The following is a 16,237-nucleotide window of genomic DNA, read 5'->3' as shown; positions in this document are numbered from 1 at the left end:
CGGTGTGGTGGTTGAACTGTTGGACTAGGACCTGGAAGAGACCAGGGTTCAAATCCTTCCACTTGGCCACATGGTGGTCCCTGGGTGTGACTTTGGGCTGGTCACTGCCTCTCAGCCTAACCTACCACACAGGGTTGTTGTTAAGCATTGAGTGTCATACTAGGACAAGGAAGTCTAGGGTTAAGCATCCCCCTCAGCCACAAGGTTGTTGTGGGGGTAAAATGAGGAGAGGGAGAACTATGTAGATGCTGCCTTGAGCTCCTTATAAATGCAGTTAATTATTAAAAAAAAAGTGTGTAATATTTTGCCTTATACAGTTTGGCATGCCATTTCCCCAAATATTATGCTTTTCGCTATGTAACTGCCATGAATCTATGGACGTTTATGCTGACTTTCCCCCAATCTATGCATTCTTGTTTCCCATTTTGCTGCAGTAGTCCATCTTCTCTTACCTCGGCTGTAGAAGTGGAAGGAGGCCAGGCTGGCATCGATGGCCACAGCGATGGGGCCTATCCTGGCAACAGCTCTTTTCAGGGCCTTCTCATTCCCCTCGGGGATCTCCCTGTAACCACGGCACTTGGCAGCTTTACCAGTTGGGTTATACATACAGTTTTCATCCTGCAAGGTGGATGAACAGGAGAGGGTGAATACAGAGCATGGCAGATTGTGCAGAGGAGCAGTAGAGTTTTGGTTTGGAGCTCAGGTTTCCCATTACCTGGCCGATATATGGGTAGGAATCGTCAGAATCAATGCCTCGGTTCTCCTTCACGTATTCAAAGGCATGGGTCATGTATCCGCCCCCGCAGCCATCATTGTCGGTGACGCAGTCCACCAGGTTCTGTGGGCTGAGGTTAAGCAGCTTGCCAGTCTTCCTCTTGAGCTGCCCCTCCAAGGCCCCCACGGAGCTGAAAGCCCAGCAGGACCCACACTGGCCCTGCCAAGAAAGAAGGGGGAATAAACTCAAAACGAGAAGCGGTTGTGATCAAAACAGCCTTTCCCCAAAACGGCGTGCTATTTGGCCTTGCTTGTGCTCCAGGGTGAATAAGTCTTCTGCACTGGGTATATAGTATGATTGGATTAGTAGTCCATGGCTCCCAAAAACAGAATTAGCATCTATTATCATTACCACGGGTCTCAAAACACAATTCTTCTTAATTATCATTAGTATTGCTCCCCAAACAGAATTACTCTTTATTGTCATTACCATGGCTCCCGAAACACAATTCTTTTTTAATATCTTTATCATTTGGGAGTCATTATCATGGCTCCCCAAACAGGATAACAGCTATTACTATTTTGTGCTTATTATTTGTGTCTTTCCTCCCGACAGAGCCCGGCATGGTTCTGAAGGAGCATAAAGACACAACCACCCACACACAATAGCTAAAAAATTCTCCTCTGTGAATTTGTCTAATCCTCCTTTAAAGCCATGCGAGTTAGTGGCTATCACTACCTCTTGTGGGAGCAAATTCCAGAATTTGACTATGCTGTGCAGTGTGTGTGTGTGTGTGTGTGTGTGTGTGTGTGTGTGTGTGTGAAGAAGGCCCTCCTTTTGTCTAAAGTGGGATCCTTGGACCAAAGGGAAGGAGCAGACAGCATCACAAGCCATGCAGGGATGACTTAAGGCCCACCTAGCAAGAAGCTGTAAACAGAAAAAAGAGATGAGGATTTTCACCTGATTCTTGACGGGAGTAACATAGCCTTTCTTTCTGTAGTCCATTTCGTCAGGAACCCTCTTTTCCCAGTCTGGGATGTAGAGGGTGTCGTTGGTTTGTTTGCGTGAGGAAGGGACTTTGAGCCCCGTCATCTTCTGAACAACTTCTTCAGTGGTCTGGAGAAGGAAAAACAGCAAGTGAGCGAAAGCTGGATGGATGCATTTGTACTCTGTGAGTTGCATTCTTCATTTTTTCCAACTATTTATATTCTGCTTAACTCTGTAGTCTTTAAGCGGTACGCAACAGGATTACCCCCAAATGCTGTTGTTGCCCAGACAGGCTAATAACGCAACAAAGGGTGTGGGTACAAAATAACCCAAAAACCAGAACATTAGTGGTATGAAAAGTTACAGGATTTCAGCAAGAAGTTACAGGGATACGCACTGATTGGAAATGAAGCAGTGTGACCGCCTCAAACGCTTGCAGGTGCAAATAGTATTGAAATTAGGATCACGTGTCACAGCCTGGATATTCATCATAAACATGAATCGTCATACGTGTGCTGTAAAAAGAACTTCTAGATGTGTCCCAGGTTACTAGGCTTTTCCGAAACTGGAGGCCAGGGAGACATTTATTAGGAGGTGGTGGAGGGTAACAGAAGTGAAGCCAGATTAGCAATGGAGGCAAGTGGATGTAAAAATAAGTCAGACTTTTGCATGGGGTTGGTCAACTAAAATATTGGCAGTTACCACCATCCCCCCACCCAAGTTAAAAGGTTACCAATCTTCACTTTTGGATTATTTCGCTGCAGAGATGTCCCCAGCAAATTTCCACCACTAGCACTACCTACCATATCTCCCAGGTGGTTCATAGCCAATTCAAAAGTGTGCCTTCCCAGAGAAAATTCCAAGTTATGGGTGTTGATGTATTTAAGGTTCTTCTCCCATACAAGCCTCCGGGAGACCTCATCCATCTGTAGGTTACAAAAAGACAAAAGGTTAGTTCAAGATCTTAATGTACAGGACAACCCCTGGTGGCCCTTGGTCCAGAAGCGGCCCCCAGCCAGGTTTCACCTGGACCCCTCCTGACTACCTGCTGTTCTGCAGGGAGCAGAAACGGTTTCTATTGTGTGCAAAGGGCACAATTTCAGGTAGTCCCTCTGCGTGAACAAATTGTTGCTAGCAGATCCAAGCAGTGGGGAAATGTCTCAGCAGAGAAGTAGATCTTTGTTCCTCGCAATGCTGCACCAAAAGTAGCCCATTTTGCAACAACTAGAGTTGTTCCGCAAAGATTTGAGGAGGCTTTCCAGGATTTCAAACCAGGAATCTCTCCCAGCTCTACCTGGAGATGCCAGGGATTGAACTAGGGACCTTCTGGATGCAAAGCAGGTGTTCTGCCACTGAGCTGGCGCCCTTCCTCATAACAGGCCAGCAGCTCTTGCCTTGGGAGAGAACCAGCTAGGGCCAATGCCCCTTCCCGCCTTGCTGCCCAGTCCCCTTACCTTGCCATTATATTCCTTCCTGTGGGTTTTCTTCCAGAGCTCCCACTGAGAGTCCAGCATTCCATCAGGAGAGCCATCAGTAGCCTTGGCTATTGGCAACAGGGCAGCTAGTATGAAGGTGGTCCACAACATCCTAGAACGGGAGAAAGGAGGGCAAGGATGAGGAAGGGAGGAAAGTATCAGGTCACATACACACCGTCCATTTAAAGCACATGGCTTCCCCCAAATAATCCTGCAGACTGTAGCGTAGCCCTCACAGTGCTGTAATCCCCAGCACCTGGAACAAACATCTGTTCCCAGGATCCTTTGCAGGAATCCACACACTTTTAATGGATGCTGGATCTGATTTGGGAGTAAGGATGCACAGGATCAAACCCAGCCAGCCAGCCAGGAAGCTCAGAGTGGGACCTCTGGCCAGTCCTCATCTGCCAATCTGACTGACCTCACTGGGTCATTGTAAGGTATAACACGAGGAGGGGTGTTGACTGGATAAAACCACGTATGCTTGTCCTGAGCTCTTTGAAGGAAAGGCCAGCTCTTTAGATTGGTAAAGTTTGCTGAGTTCAAAAAGAAGTGAGCTGGTCTTGGTAAGTTTGGGGTCCCCCCTCATTCTGCCGGGTGGGGCGTTGGACTGCTGCCTCCCAAAACCTACCTGGACGGCACTTCTGCTGAAAACAAGTTATTTTTCTGTCTTCTACAGCCCCTTCCCCCCTCTCTCTCCCCAAAACCCGTCCTTTGAAAGGACTAGGAAGATAAAAGAGTCACGTGCAGCGCCACAGCTGGTTCCCATTAATACACTAAACAGCGCCATACGTCATCACTTTCAGCAAAACCAAGATCTGGTTACCTTTGTTCAGCTCTGTAGGGAGTAAAAAAAAATAAACCAAAAAATTGGGGCAAGCTAAATCTCAGTGGAACCCTGTAGGTTCAGGGCTTCAGACAGGAGCCTTTCACAGCCCTTCCTAGAGATAGCACTGGGCCTCTAAAGGGGATCTTTCAGAGGATATTTATTCCTCCCACCCCCCAAAATAAAGTAAGATTTTAGTCCTCATGGTTCTGAAGAAAGGGCTGATTTAAAGAGGAACGTAAGAAGTAGCTGTCTTATCCTGAGTCGGGCCACTGGGTCTATCTAGCTCAGTGCTGTTCACGCTTGGCTGGCAGCAAATCTCCAGGTTGCCAGAGAGGGAGTCTCTCGGCAACATCTGCAGAGGACCAAAGGTCCCCCCATTACATGCCTGATTTAGATGACTGACAAACCACCGCAAGGCTGTAGCAGTGATAGCCAACATGTTGCCCTCCAGATGATGCAGGTCTAGATTGCTGACCATCGGCGACATTGGTTAGGGTTGATAGGAGGTTTGAGCCTTAAGGAAGGTTTGAGCCTTAATAAGGGATGAAGGGATCATAGATCATAGGATCATAGAGTTTTCCCCACCCACTTCCTACCCTAGAAGGGTCGTCTAGTTGATGGAGAAGACATCTTTGATTTGGCCCATGTTTCAATGCAAACCCACATCATTTGTGCTTCTCTCAAAACAACATGTAAACTGAAACACAGCCATCCTTCAAAATTCACCGCTCTCCAGATTTTGCAATGCATTTCTCTGATGCTCAGTCGGTTAGAGCATGGTGTGGATAATGCCCAGTTTGCAGGTTCAGTTTCCATAAGGGACAGCTACATATTCCTGCACTGCAGTAGGTTGGACTAGATAATCCTCACAGTCCTTTATGATTCTATGATATGCAACCCCAATCTCCCAAACGAGTATAAGAATTCATATGAATAAAAATGCAGTTTAGTGAAAACTGCAACCAAATGTATTATGTTAAATTCCCTGCAAACAATGTGCATATTAGGCAAAAATTGCATGCAAAAAGATGTTTATCAGTTGAAATACATGCTAAAGTGCATTTTTAAAAAATAAATAAATCATGAAATGATGCAGAGGACTGAAAAAAGCAGAAACCAAAATTGGTAGACCAGTCACCCCCTCTCTTCTACAGCTGTCCTTACCTGAGTTAAAACTCAGCCACCGAAGTTCTCTTGCAAGGGCAGGTCTGCAGGGCAGAAGTTGCTTTTTAAAATACCCAAAGATTGCAACTGAGTGGACGAATGCCCGCGGGCTGCTTGGCTTTATGCTGAGCTGGTTTTGAGGAAGTCTAGCCAGGCGGTGGAAAATCTGGGCTGTTTGTCTCAGGCAAAGTTTACTCAGGATTGCAGACTGACCCGTGGTGAGAGAACGAGGGGGGCTGGGAGTGGGGAGGCCTGGTTGCGGGAAGAGGATCAACTTCCTCACATGATCCTTTGGCAAAGATCGCATCACTTTTCCAGCTGGCTCAGGCGGAACTTCAGCTCTGACGGGAAGTGGGTGGGAAAAACAGTTTACAATCCAGTGCTACTCCTGCTCAGAACAGAGGGATATGGATCTACTCTGAGTAGAGCTTCGTTAGCTGTAACATAATAAAGAATAAGTAACAAATTTGCTAGGTACTTTCAAAACATTAAACTAGCTTCGCAAATAACACAAACCCCATTTTGCAAAAGGAACAGTAGAAAGTCCTTCTTCATGCAGCACATAGTTAAACTGTGAAACTTATGAGGCAATGATGGCCACCAACCTAGATTGCTTTTAAAGAAGATTAGACAAATTATTATTATTATTATATATTTATTATTGCTGTTTAATTAATTTGTATACCACCCTTCATCTGAAGATCGCAGGGCAGGTCAGAACAACAAAATACAAAATGAGAATACAAAATACATAATAAAAGAAAAACAGACCGAGAACGCTCCTTCTCAGAAACACATTTTAAAAGCTATAGAATGTTCAATCAGCCAAATGCCTGCTTGAAGTGAAATGATTCTGCCTGGTGCCTAAAGATATGTAATGAAGGTGCCAGGTGAGCCTCCCTGGGGAGAGCATTTCACAAAAGGGGAGCCACTGTAGAAAAGGCCTGTTCTTGTGTTTCCACCTTCCAGATCTCTCTTGGAGGAGGGCCTCTGATGATGATCACAGGGTCTGGGTAGGTTCATATGGGGAGAGGTGGTCCACCTAGAGTTATCGCAGTCCCAAGCCATTTCAGACATTATCGGTCAACACCAGCATTTTGAGTTGGGCCTGGAAACTAATTGGCTACCAGTGTAGTCGGGCTAGGATCGGTGTAATATGCTCAAACCACCTTGCTACGGTGAACAACCTGGCCACTGAATTCTGTACCAGCCGACGTTTCTGAACCGTCTTCAGAGGCGGTTCACATTTAGTAGGTGACTGGAGTGGATAGGGGCACAGCTGGGCCATCAACCCAAGCTGATGGAAAGAACTCGGGGTCACCGAGGCCGCCTGAGCCTCAGGTGACAGCAGTGGATCCAGAAGTACCCCCAAGCTGCATCCCTACTCCTTCAGAGGGAGTGTGACCCCATCAAGAGCGGGCCACCTCCCATTCATCCAGTCTAGGGAGTAAGTGCCTCTGTCTTATAATAGTAATAATAATAATAAATTTTATTTATATCCCATCCTCCCCGGCCGAAGCCGGGCTCAGGGCGGCTAACAACAGTAAAATAGTACAATAAAATTGAACTCCAGTTCGTTGGCTCTCATCCAGTCCAGCACCAAGGCAAGACACTGGTCCAGCACATCCACAGCCTCGCCTGCAGATGTAAATGACAAGCAGAGCTGAGTGTCATATTGCTGACAATGTGCTCCAAAACTCTGGATAACCCCACTCAGTGGTTTCATGTAGGTGTTAAGCAGCATAGAAGATAAAATTAACAGAGGAGAAGACTTCTGATGGCTGCTAGTCATGATGGCTCTGCTCTGCTTCCATAGTGGGAGGCAGCAATACTTCTGAATACCAGTTGCTGGAAACCACAGGAGGGGAGACGGTATTTGTGCTCAGGTCCCGCTAGTGGGTTTCCTTTAAGAATTGGGTTGGTCACTGTGAGAACAGAATGCTGGACTAGATGGGACATTGGCCTGATCCAGCAGGCTAGTCTTATGTTCTTAACAAGATATAGCAAGGCATCAAAGCAACACCATTTCCCAGGATTGTGTTCATTTTTCATGGAATTGGGGGAAAAACTGTTTTGAGAACATACCATTTGGAAAAAACTATACTCAGGCAGCTGGGGAGTGGTGGGTGGGCAGGGGGAAGAGGTAAAACATCTGTCTGGGCTTGTTTTGACCCAATGCAAATCTTTGATATGCAGTCCCTCAGAGCCAGAGTGGCGCCTTGGTTAGAGTGTTAGGCTGGGGGGACCTGAGAAATCCAGGGTTCAACTCCCCACTCAGCCACAAAGCTCTTACAGGGTGACCATGGGCCAGTCTCACAGTCTAGCCTACTTTGCAGGGTTGTTGTGAGGATGAAATGGGGAGAGGGAGAAAGAGCCACAGACCCTGCCTCCAGCTCCTTGGAGAAAAGACGGGATATAAACATAAGAATAAAGAAATGAAATAAGGCTTGCTTGCCCCAGAGTATCATGGCCTCGTACGACACAACCCACACACCTTTATTTGAGTTTCTGCCATTTAGCATAGCGGCATTGTGAGGATCTATCTTGCGTTTTCCTTCTCGAATATTTCTGCAAGCTGCCTTCGATTGTTCAGAGTGTTCAGAGCTGCAGAGATAAAAGAGTAGAATCTCAATCAAGGCTCTTTCTCCTGCTGGCTTTGAAAAGGAGATTTTGGAATTGATTTGGAGCTGGTTTTGTTATTTCCCACCCCCATCCCTTCCAAATTCTGGGTTCGGCAGGCACAGGGCACCAAAACCTACAGCAGCAGGAATGTGATGAGCAGTTGACCTTGAGCTCACTTTGATTTGCTAAACATTGTCATAAGTCAATGCTTGTGCATGTGTGTATATGTATGAATAACAGGGAATTTCCAGCTGGAGATTCGTAAGGCCCCACATGACACAGAGAAGGCAAGAGTCACATCTAGCAACACAAAATGTTCTGGCTCCCAAGCAAATGAAGTGGAAGCCAGGCTAATGAGAATTTGATTTCAGAATTCAGACTGCTTTTCTTGATCACAATGGCTGCTTGGGGTTTACCATATGTTGTGTTGGCGCCATGGATGCTTTGGGAGAGGGCAGCACACAATACACAGAAATTAGAAAACAAATGAATGAATACCCCATAGGGGTGGGATTCTTGGGCTTGGGGGGCTGCATGCGGTCTCAGGACTCTCCTGAGGCCACACCCCTCACCCCAGGCCACACCCCACCCTCAATCTCCTGGAGACCCTGCATTGGAGGGGGTTCTAGATGACCTTTGGGAGGCCCTTCCAACTCTACAATTCCATGAGTATATGATCCTATGAGTGCTTTCCCTTGACTGGAAGGCATCCTTGAATGGTTAGACTGTTTCTTGCATACCTGGATGGAAGATGGAGAGAGGGGTGGTGGTGTAGAAATCTCTGAGTTTTGCGTGATTTGAATATAGCCTTGTATGGTAAGAGTCAGATCCATGACTCCACCTACTTATGTTCCCAGCCCTGCCCACCACTGCATCTGGTCCTGCCCTCCACTGCATGTGGCCCCCAAAAGGTTCCCTATGAGGGGATCTGGCCCCTGTGGGCTCAAAAGAATGTCTCCTGCCCCTGAAATCAAGCTTAAGTATGCAAAACTGAATTAAATCTTTTTTTAAAAAAAAAGTTTAGGTAGGAAGGAAGGAAAACCAGGAGGTGGGGGATCTTAAATGAAAAGATGTGACTTGAGTCACCAGCTTCACATCAGGAATGTGCTCTTCTTGCAGAAAACCACAATTCTGGCAGCACAGCAAACCAGAGAGGTTTTGATTTTCAAAGGAGAGCCTAACTGCAAACAGCTTACATCCAGCCTTTGCCAATGCGCTGCCCTCCAGATGTTTGAGGACTACAACTCCCATAACCTCCGGCCAACATGGCTGCAGAGCACGGCTGGGAGCACCAGGTTGGTTGGGCCAAATCTCTTTGGGGGACGTTTTTCAGAAGCAGGACTCGATCCAGAAGCAGAAAATAACACCTGCGTGCATTTACAATGAAACCATGTGGAAAGTTAAGATGTCAGTCGCCCCCACCTGCAGTTGCAGGTGCAAAAGAGACTCCCTTTCCCACAATGCATGACTCTTGCTAACATCTGGCAGCTGCCCAGGGGTTGCTTGTTTTTGCAGATCAGGCCAGAGGCAGCAGTTGATTTTCAGAGCAGACAGAATTACACAAGGCATAATTATTAATTAACAGGTGGGATTCGACGTGCCAAGGTCCAGCAATGGTTGCTGCCTTGGATTAAGGCTTCCCAGCTGGCAGTGACCATATAAAGCCACTTCCAGACAACCTCTTTATCAAACATTTATCCTGATCTGTCTGCAGGGATGTCAGATGATGTTAACTATTTCAGGAGCCTTCGTTCTAATTTGTTTGTGGGGAAGTTAGATGACGTTGTGTCAAACAGAGCACCAGTCCCACACTTCCTGGGGTGGATCTACACACAGGAAAAAACCGCTATAAATATGTCATTAAATCGTTATAACAAAAGTGGGGGGGGGACCTATGTAAATACTGCATAGAAAATTTGTTTGCTCTCTGGCATCATCTGGTGTTGCATGTTCATAACACATTCAAAGTGTTGTTTTTTTGACTAATGTGGCTGAGTCCCTAGTATGTTCTGCCATTTCTTTCCTCTATCACAAGAAGTTTGATCTTCCAGGGAAGCAGGTTTTGTCATGCAAAAGCTCCGAAACTGCTATGGCCTCTTTGAGGCTGCCGCTGTTGGCATAAGAATAATACTGTAGCCATCTAGTCCGGCCTCCTGTTCTCACCGTGGGCATCCAGGTGCCCCATTGGGGATCCCAGAAGCAGGACCTGAGCACCAGCGCTGATGGGAACTGGAGTCTAACAACCTTCTCTTGACCCCATCGACATAAGAAGCATGACAGAAGAGAGAGCCTTTTCTGCGGCTGCTTCCATATTGTGGAATCCCCTCCCAAGATAGGCCAGGCTGAGGCTGGCTCCCTCCTCGCTTGCTCTTTCCGCCAGCAGGCTGAGCGAAATCTTCCTGTTCAAACAGACCTTTGGAAACAGGGGACTCAGCTACATTGGCAAAGAAGAAACACTTTATATTCATTGCTTATGCATTCTAACACTGCGACGCCAGATGGCACTGTGGAGTTCCATTTTTGCCAACCCGATTTCTCATACAAAGTTTGCAATGCATTTAATTGAAACGCTTCTTTGATGTGTCTAGATTGAGCCTGAGGTGCAGGCGATGCTGATCACTGGGCTGCTGTCAGGTCAGGCTGTGCTTTAATACCTAGTTTTAAACGTGTTATGATGCATTATAATCACTGCTTTTAACTAGGTTGTTTTTATTGCTTTGTGTTTTTGTCCTCAAATGTTGTAAGCTGCCTTGGATCCCAACCTGGGAATAATAATAATAATTAATAATAATAATACAGTAATAATAATAAATATTATTACTTATACCCCACCCCTCTGACTGCTTTCACCCAGCTACTCTGGGTGGCTTCCAGCATGAAAGCTTCCCGATATAGGGTTGCCTTCAGATGTCTCTGGAAAGTCTGCAGTTGTCTATCCCCTTGACATCTGAAGGGGGGGCGTTCCACTGGGGAGGGTGCCACCACCGAGAAAGCCCTCTGCCTGGTTCCCTGTAACTTTGCTTCTCACAGTGAGGGAACTGCCAGATGGCCCTTGGAGCTGGACCTGTCTCTGGGCTGGACTATGGGGGTGAAGATGCTCCTTCAGGTATACTGGGCCGAGACTGTTTAGGGTTTAAAGGTCAGCACCAACATTTTGAATTGTGCTCAGAAATGAACTGGGAGCCAATATACAAATGCATTAAACAATGACAAAATCACATTGGGAGTGTCACAGACTAGCCATTCTTTTGTTAAGTGAGACATGAAGAAATTCTTGATTTGTCTTTTTCTGCTGCCCTGGAGCTGCTGCTAAGTGTTTCTTGCAGGGACCTGGTTTTAAAATCTTACAGTCCTCCTTAAAATGCAATCCGCAGCCCAGTACCCTCCTGATGTTGTGGAACTACAGCTCCCGTCAGCCCCAGCCAGTGGGAATCGTAGTTCCCAAAGATGTGCAAGGGTTGGCTGATGAACACGTACAGAGCTACTCTTACAGAGCTACTGAGAGCCAGTGTGGTGTAGTGGTTAAGAGCAGTAGTCACGTAATCTGGGAAACCGGGTTCGTGTCTCCGCTCCTCCACATGCAGCTGCTGGGTGACCTTGGGCCAGTCACACTTCTGTGAAGTCTCTCAGCCCCACTCACCTCACAGAGTGTTTGTTGTGGGGGAGGAAGGGAAAGGAGAATGTGAGCTGCTTTGAGACTCCTGAAGGGGAGTGAAAGGCGGGATATCAAATCCAAACTCTTCTTCTTCTTCTTCTTTCAGAGCTTAGTTAGTGCAAATGCAGGACCCATTTCCCCTTCCGTCTAGCATACTTCCTTCTGCAGGAAGATCATTCAACCCGGGCAGCTGCTCTACTGGGCAAAAGCTCCACCTGTTGGTTCCACCACAACTATAAAAAGCACAGGAGCCCTTTCAGCTGAAGCAGGGGGTGGGAAGGAGGAAGTGGGAAACTTATGACTATATTGCTGCTGGTGGTGGGTTCCCTCCCCCCAAAAAGAAATGGGAAATGGGTCATAGGAGGAACTGACTACTTTGCTGCAAGCCATGAAGCGGTTTTCTTCAGGCACAAAATCTGAGCTGCTTCTTCACACACACACATACCAGTTTGCTAAACTATCTCACATGTATCCCTCCTTTCCTCCAACTAGCTTGAGGGGGCGCTATATCCTCCCAGCAACCCTGTGAGGTAGCTTAGGATGGGAGGCAGTAATGGATAGGCCAAAGTTGCCCCTGTAGGAGCTTAATGGCTGAATTTGGCGGTGGCGGTGGGGGAGAGATTTGGTCTATTGGTCCGAAATGCCACAGCCAGACTACTGGCTGGGATTCCGTTTAGATCTCGCATAACCCATCTTGAAAGCAGCTGCACCGGTTGCCGGTTTGTTTCTGGGCCCCATTCAAGGTGCCATGATGGCAGGGGGTTGGACTAGATGACCCCTTTGGGTCTCTTGGAACTCTGTGTAAACACACCTGAATGTGAAAGTGAAGCAAGAGCACTCCCTGGTGGGACAGGCCAAAGTAAATCAATATATACTGTTCTGCACACCAGTAGATTGTGGGAAATGTATAAATTGTCCTCATTATTATTCTGGTCCCTGGGCCTCTTCAGCGCCACCCTGCAGCATCAGAGGCAGAAACTTTAAAAGGGGTGAGAGAAGCAGAGCTTAACCTCTGATACAGGCTTTGCGGAAGCAGCTATTCAGAAGCCAGTGATGTAAAAAGAAAAAGGCAGAGAAGTTTAACTCCTGGCCAGAAGCATCAGTTGCAGGCATCTCAACTCTTCAACTGGCAGAAGCAGGAGGCTGAGAGATGGGGGGGGGGAGAGGCGGGAGGATGCTCTGGGGCAGTGTGGGGTAGTGGTTAAGACACTGAGCTAGGGCCTGGGAGCAGAATTGGGAGGCCTTTTGCTGTAGCTGCTCTGTCATCATGGCGTTGCATGTTTACCTGAGCTAGGTGAGTGTTAAGGCTGTAACCACGTCAGAGATCTGAGGGAGGGCACCAGCTGAGCGTGTGGAACAGCCCACAATTGAATCGCTGGCAGTTCCAGTTTTAGAAATAACCCCCCCCCCCAAGAACCTGAGCCAGCCAGCCAAAGTAGGCATCCCTAAGTGAAATGGACCAATGTTCCTGCATTGCAGAGGGTGGGCTACATGGCCACAGGGTCCCTTCCAACTCCGTGTAAGGTAGCTGCTACGTGGTTTGTGTCCATGTAGGTTGTGGCTGCCCTACACCCCATACATTTAAGGCTCCCCCCCCAAAAAAATCCTGGGAACTGTAGCTGCGTTTCCCAGCACCCCAACAAATGACAGTTCCCAGGATTCTTCGGAGGTTAAATGTAGCGTGGCCAAACCGATTTTTTTCTCTGTTGAGAGAGGGAAGTAATGGTTCTTATTAAAAAAGGATTAAATGAGTTTAGATAGATCTCCTGATAGCTATTTATGCACAATAGAGCCTCCAGATATAGAAGCAATATATCCTGGGAGTACCAGTAAACAGGGCAAGCTGCTGCTCGTTTCTGGCTGTTGTGGGGAAAGCACCCAGTGTAAAGAACCATGGATTATTACGTAAACGAGCCATTGGCTCTGCGGAAGTGTCTCTGCCAGTTCACAGGTCTGCTAGAAAAAAAAGAAGAAGCCTATGTCCAGTCTCATTAAGAACCATGAGGACTGGGATCTTACTTTATTTTCCCTTGCAAGTAGCTCAGTGATAAGGGTGGTGGGGGTGGGCTGCAGCACAGTGCACTATGGGTAAAGTGGCATTGGGGTGGGGAGGTGGGCAATGTTCAGGCCCTTGGGCAGGAGAGATGGATGCTGCCTTATGTACCATGGTTTCTTTCTTACTGCCAGCCTGTGCCCCATTGCATGCATACGCAGGGTGCCTTGTGGGTCATGGAGCATCATGGGTACAGGGAAGGGTTGCAGCTCAGCAGCAGGACACCTGCCTTGCATGCAGAAGGCCCCAAATCCAATCCGCTGTGGCATTTCCAGGAAAGCTGGGGGAGATCCTAATCCTCAAGGTGTCGGGAATATACTGTTTTTGAGGTACTGGTCAGCTGACACCCCCCATCTCTGGAAACAGACCCTAAAGCACATCCTCATGAGATTCTGAATCCCAATGTCTATCCCACAGCACATGAGCCTGAGATGGCACAGCGGTCCAAGTTAATTTGGCCCTGGGGGAAAACACCATATTCCCGTATTCTTAAAACCCACCAGCTGAAATTCAGGAAAAAAGAAACTATTTTCTCATCAAAGCTGAGCACAACATCATGAATAAAACATATGGCATATCGTTTATTTTGCATAATTGCTCTGTTAAGCCAGGGCAAGGGACAAAAGGCCGACACGAAAAACAGTAAAATGCTTCTGAGATACGGGCCCACAGACATCATCAAGCTGGTCCTCTTCATCATGAGGTCCAGAAACTTGATTTTTTTTAAAAGTACACAAAAAAGGGGGGGGGGGGAAGAACTAGAAATTATCCAGATGCTGAATTCTGCAGTCATTACTAAAAAGTTATTGTTGCTTTTAAATCGCAAAGTGGTTGGTGCCATATTTTTGGGACGCCGGGAGATCAATCCTTGCGCTTTGGGAAACAATGGCTGAGTTTTGCAAAATAGAAATGAGAATCGCCGTGGGTTTTTAAAAGAATTAATCCTGATCTTTCATTTTTCCTTCTCAGAAAAGACAGCACTGCATTGTTACACTATTCAATATCGTATACATAACTTCTGGAACACGAGAGGAACAGTCTTCCCCTCTATCCAAAGCCTGGGGTGCACCCCACTTTCAACTGAGATTTATGAAAGAAGACAGTGGTAGATTCCAAGAATTCAGGCTTCATGACAAATGTAAGTATATTTCGATGACGATCACACATCTCCAGAACAAGGTTCCTATCGTCTCATCTCAATTCTTACTCCCCACCCCCTAGAACAGGTGAGCAGGATGATGCCTGGATTGGGGGGGAGAGACAGGTATGTGTGTTCTTTACCCCCCCACTGAAGAAGGGGGGGGGGAGGGGAAGACATCACCAGGAACAACAGATGGACAGGAAACCTGCTCAGATTAAATCTGCTTGTTTCCAGAATTGTGTGAGCGCCGGGGGAAGATTGCAGCCCTGTCCCATTTCACATTAAGAGAGGGATGGACACAAAGGGGCCCCACGTGAACCCCAAAATCCTCAACAATGCAACAACAACAAAAAGACTTTGTGCTACGGATGCTTTTTATGGCTTGGAAGTGTCCCCCGTCCTGAAGCGTTACAAGAAAAAAGGAAGCCAAGAGGGTTCCGCTAATGAGCGAGGCCCACTTTTAATTGCACAGGTTATGGGAGGAAACAGGGCCAGCTTCAATGGTGGATACCTTGAGTCTCATCATCCCAGAAGGCAAACACCACACTTGCTTGTCTGGGTTTCCAGAGAACAGAGGAACCTGAAGGCTTCCTTCAGGACAAGCCATGCCTACTTTTTCCTTGACTAGCCAGGTGCAGCCAACTTCAATGTCCCCCAACTTCCTTGTTGTTCCCAGTGCCGGCTGGCATCCCAGTTCCCCTATACATTATGGGGAGAGCACAATGCTCTAAAGACATACACAGCATTCAAGCCCTGGTGGGGGGCTTGGCGGCTGCTGGGAAAGGGGGGCACCTGAGAAAGTTGCTAGCCCAGCAGGGTGAACCGTTGGGGTGGGGGCAGGCAGACCCCTCCATTTCATTAACACTGCTCGAGGGAGATAACGTGCAAGACCTGAACACACGAGTGCGGACGCTAGTGAAACGAGTGTGCGGCAACGAGTTCCTCTATATGCCTCGGGTGTTCACAGGTGACGGAATTACACAGCGCTTTAAGCATCATTTCAGGGGGCAAATTCTGCCCCCATTCCCTGACATCGTATAAACAAGAATACAGTTTTGATATATTTATATATATATGTATATATGTATAAAAGGTTATGGCGTAGGGTGTTTCTTTTTTAAAAAACCAAACACCCATTGAGCTTTTAAAAATCCCTGATGATCGCACACTGAGCATCGTCCACTCATCGGGCTCCCCAAGTCCTCGCGACTGCTTTTGGACTCTGCACACGCGGCTTTCTCCAAAACACAACCGGTTCACGGCAGGTCTGCCGGGAAGGAGGGAAACAGCGGCCTCGCCGGAGGCTCCACCCAAGTTGGGAACAAGCCGGACTCCCTCTGCGATGCCTCGCCTGCAGCGCTTCTGCTTCCCAGAAGTAGGAAGACTTTGGCAGTCTTTGACAGAAGTTAGAAAGGGTGGGGGGAGTCACAAACGCTCCTCCCTCCCTGCGTCGCTACACGGGGGGCCAGGGGAAACTGCACCATCTGCACAGATCTTTTCCCATCCTTATTCCGAAAAGGGGGGGAACATGTTCAGCTCGGGAAACTCTTCGTTGTTGTAGCTGGCTCCTTGTTCCCCTAGCATGGACAACATGTC

General features: G+C 47.5%; 2 protein-coding genes and 1 long non-coding RNA gene across 8 annotated transcripts in view; 1 reads left to right on the top strand and 2 right to left on the bottom strand.

Moving 5' to 3' along the window:
* CTSK (cathepsin K) overlaps positions 1-5,361 on the bottom strand; it is a 7,193-nt gene extending 1,832 nt beyond the window's left edge. The window contains exons 1-6 of one of the 2 annotated variants that reach the window (XM_081173783.1): positions 5,171-5,361; positions 3,157-3,289; positions 2,506-2,628; positions 1,676-1,831; positions 716-934; positions 453-618 (exon numbers count right to left, since the gene is read on the bottom strand). In XM_081173783.1, coding sequence (XP_081029909.1) covers positions 453-618; positions 716-934; positions 1,676-1,831; positions 2,506-2,628; positions 3,157-3,288 — 796 coding nt within the window. In that variant the 5' untranslated portion in view covers position 3,289; positions 5,171-5,361. Of the gene's footprint in view, positions 1-452; positions 619-715; positions 935-1,675; positions 1,832-2,505; positions 2,629-3,156; positions 3,290-3,808; positions 4,488-5,170 lie in introns of those variants that run through there. The other variant, XM_081173784.1, reaches the window with a different exon arrangement.
* LOC308575304 overlaps positions 1-14,606 on the top strand; it is a 27,418-nt gene extending 12,812 nt beyond the window's left edge. The window contains exons 4-7 of one of the 3 annotated variants that reach the window (XR_014002749.1): positions 1,716-1,886; positions 8,912-9,087; positions 10,381-10,426; positions 14,470-14,606. This is a non-coding gene — a long non-coding RNA (uncharacterized lncRNA). Of the gene's footprint in view, positions 1-434; positions 538-1,715; positions 1,887-8,911; positions 9,088-10,380; positions 10,427-14,469 lie in introns of those variants that run through there. The other 2 variants (XR_014002748.1, XR_014002750.1) reach the window with 2 other exon arrangements.
* ARNT (aryl hydrocarbon receptor nuclear translocator) overlaps positions 14,062-16,237 on the bottom strand; it is a 42,578-nt gene continuing 40,402 nt past the window's right edge. For all 3 annotated transcript variants that reach the window (XM_081173533.1, XM_081173532.1, XM_081173534.1), the window contains one exon: positions 14,062-16,237. In XM_081173533.1, the coding sequence (XP_081029659.1) occupies positions 16,148-16,237 (90 nt within the window). In that variant the 3' untranslated portion in view covers positions 14,062-16,147.

The sequence above is a fragment of the Podarcis bocagei genome, assembly GCF_964188305.1.
Source record: "Podarcis bocagei genome assembly, chromosome: 16".
Taxonomy (NCBI): domain Eukaryota; kingdom Metazoa; phylum Chordata; class Lepidosauria; order Squamata; family Lacertidae; genus Podarcis; species Podarcis bocagei.
The sequence above is the reverse complement of the archived record's forward strand: the minus strand, read 5'-3'. Positions and strand labels throughout refer to the sequence as shown.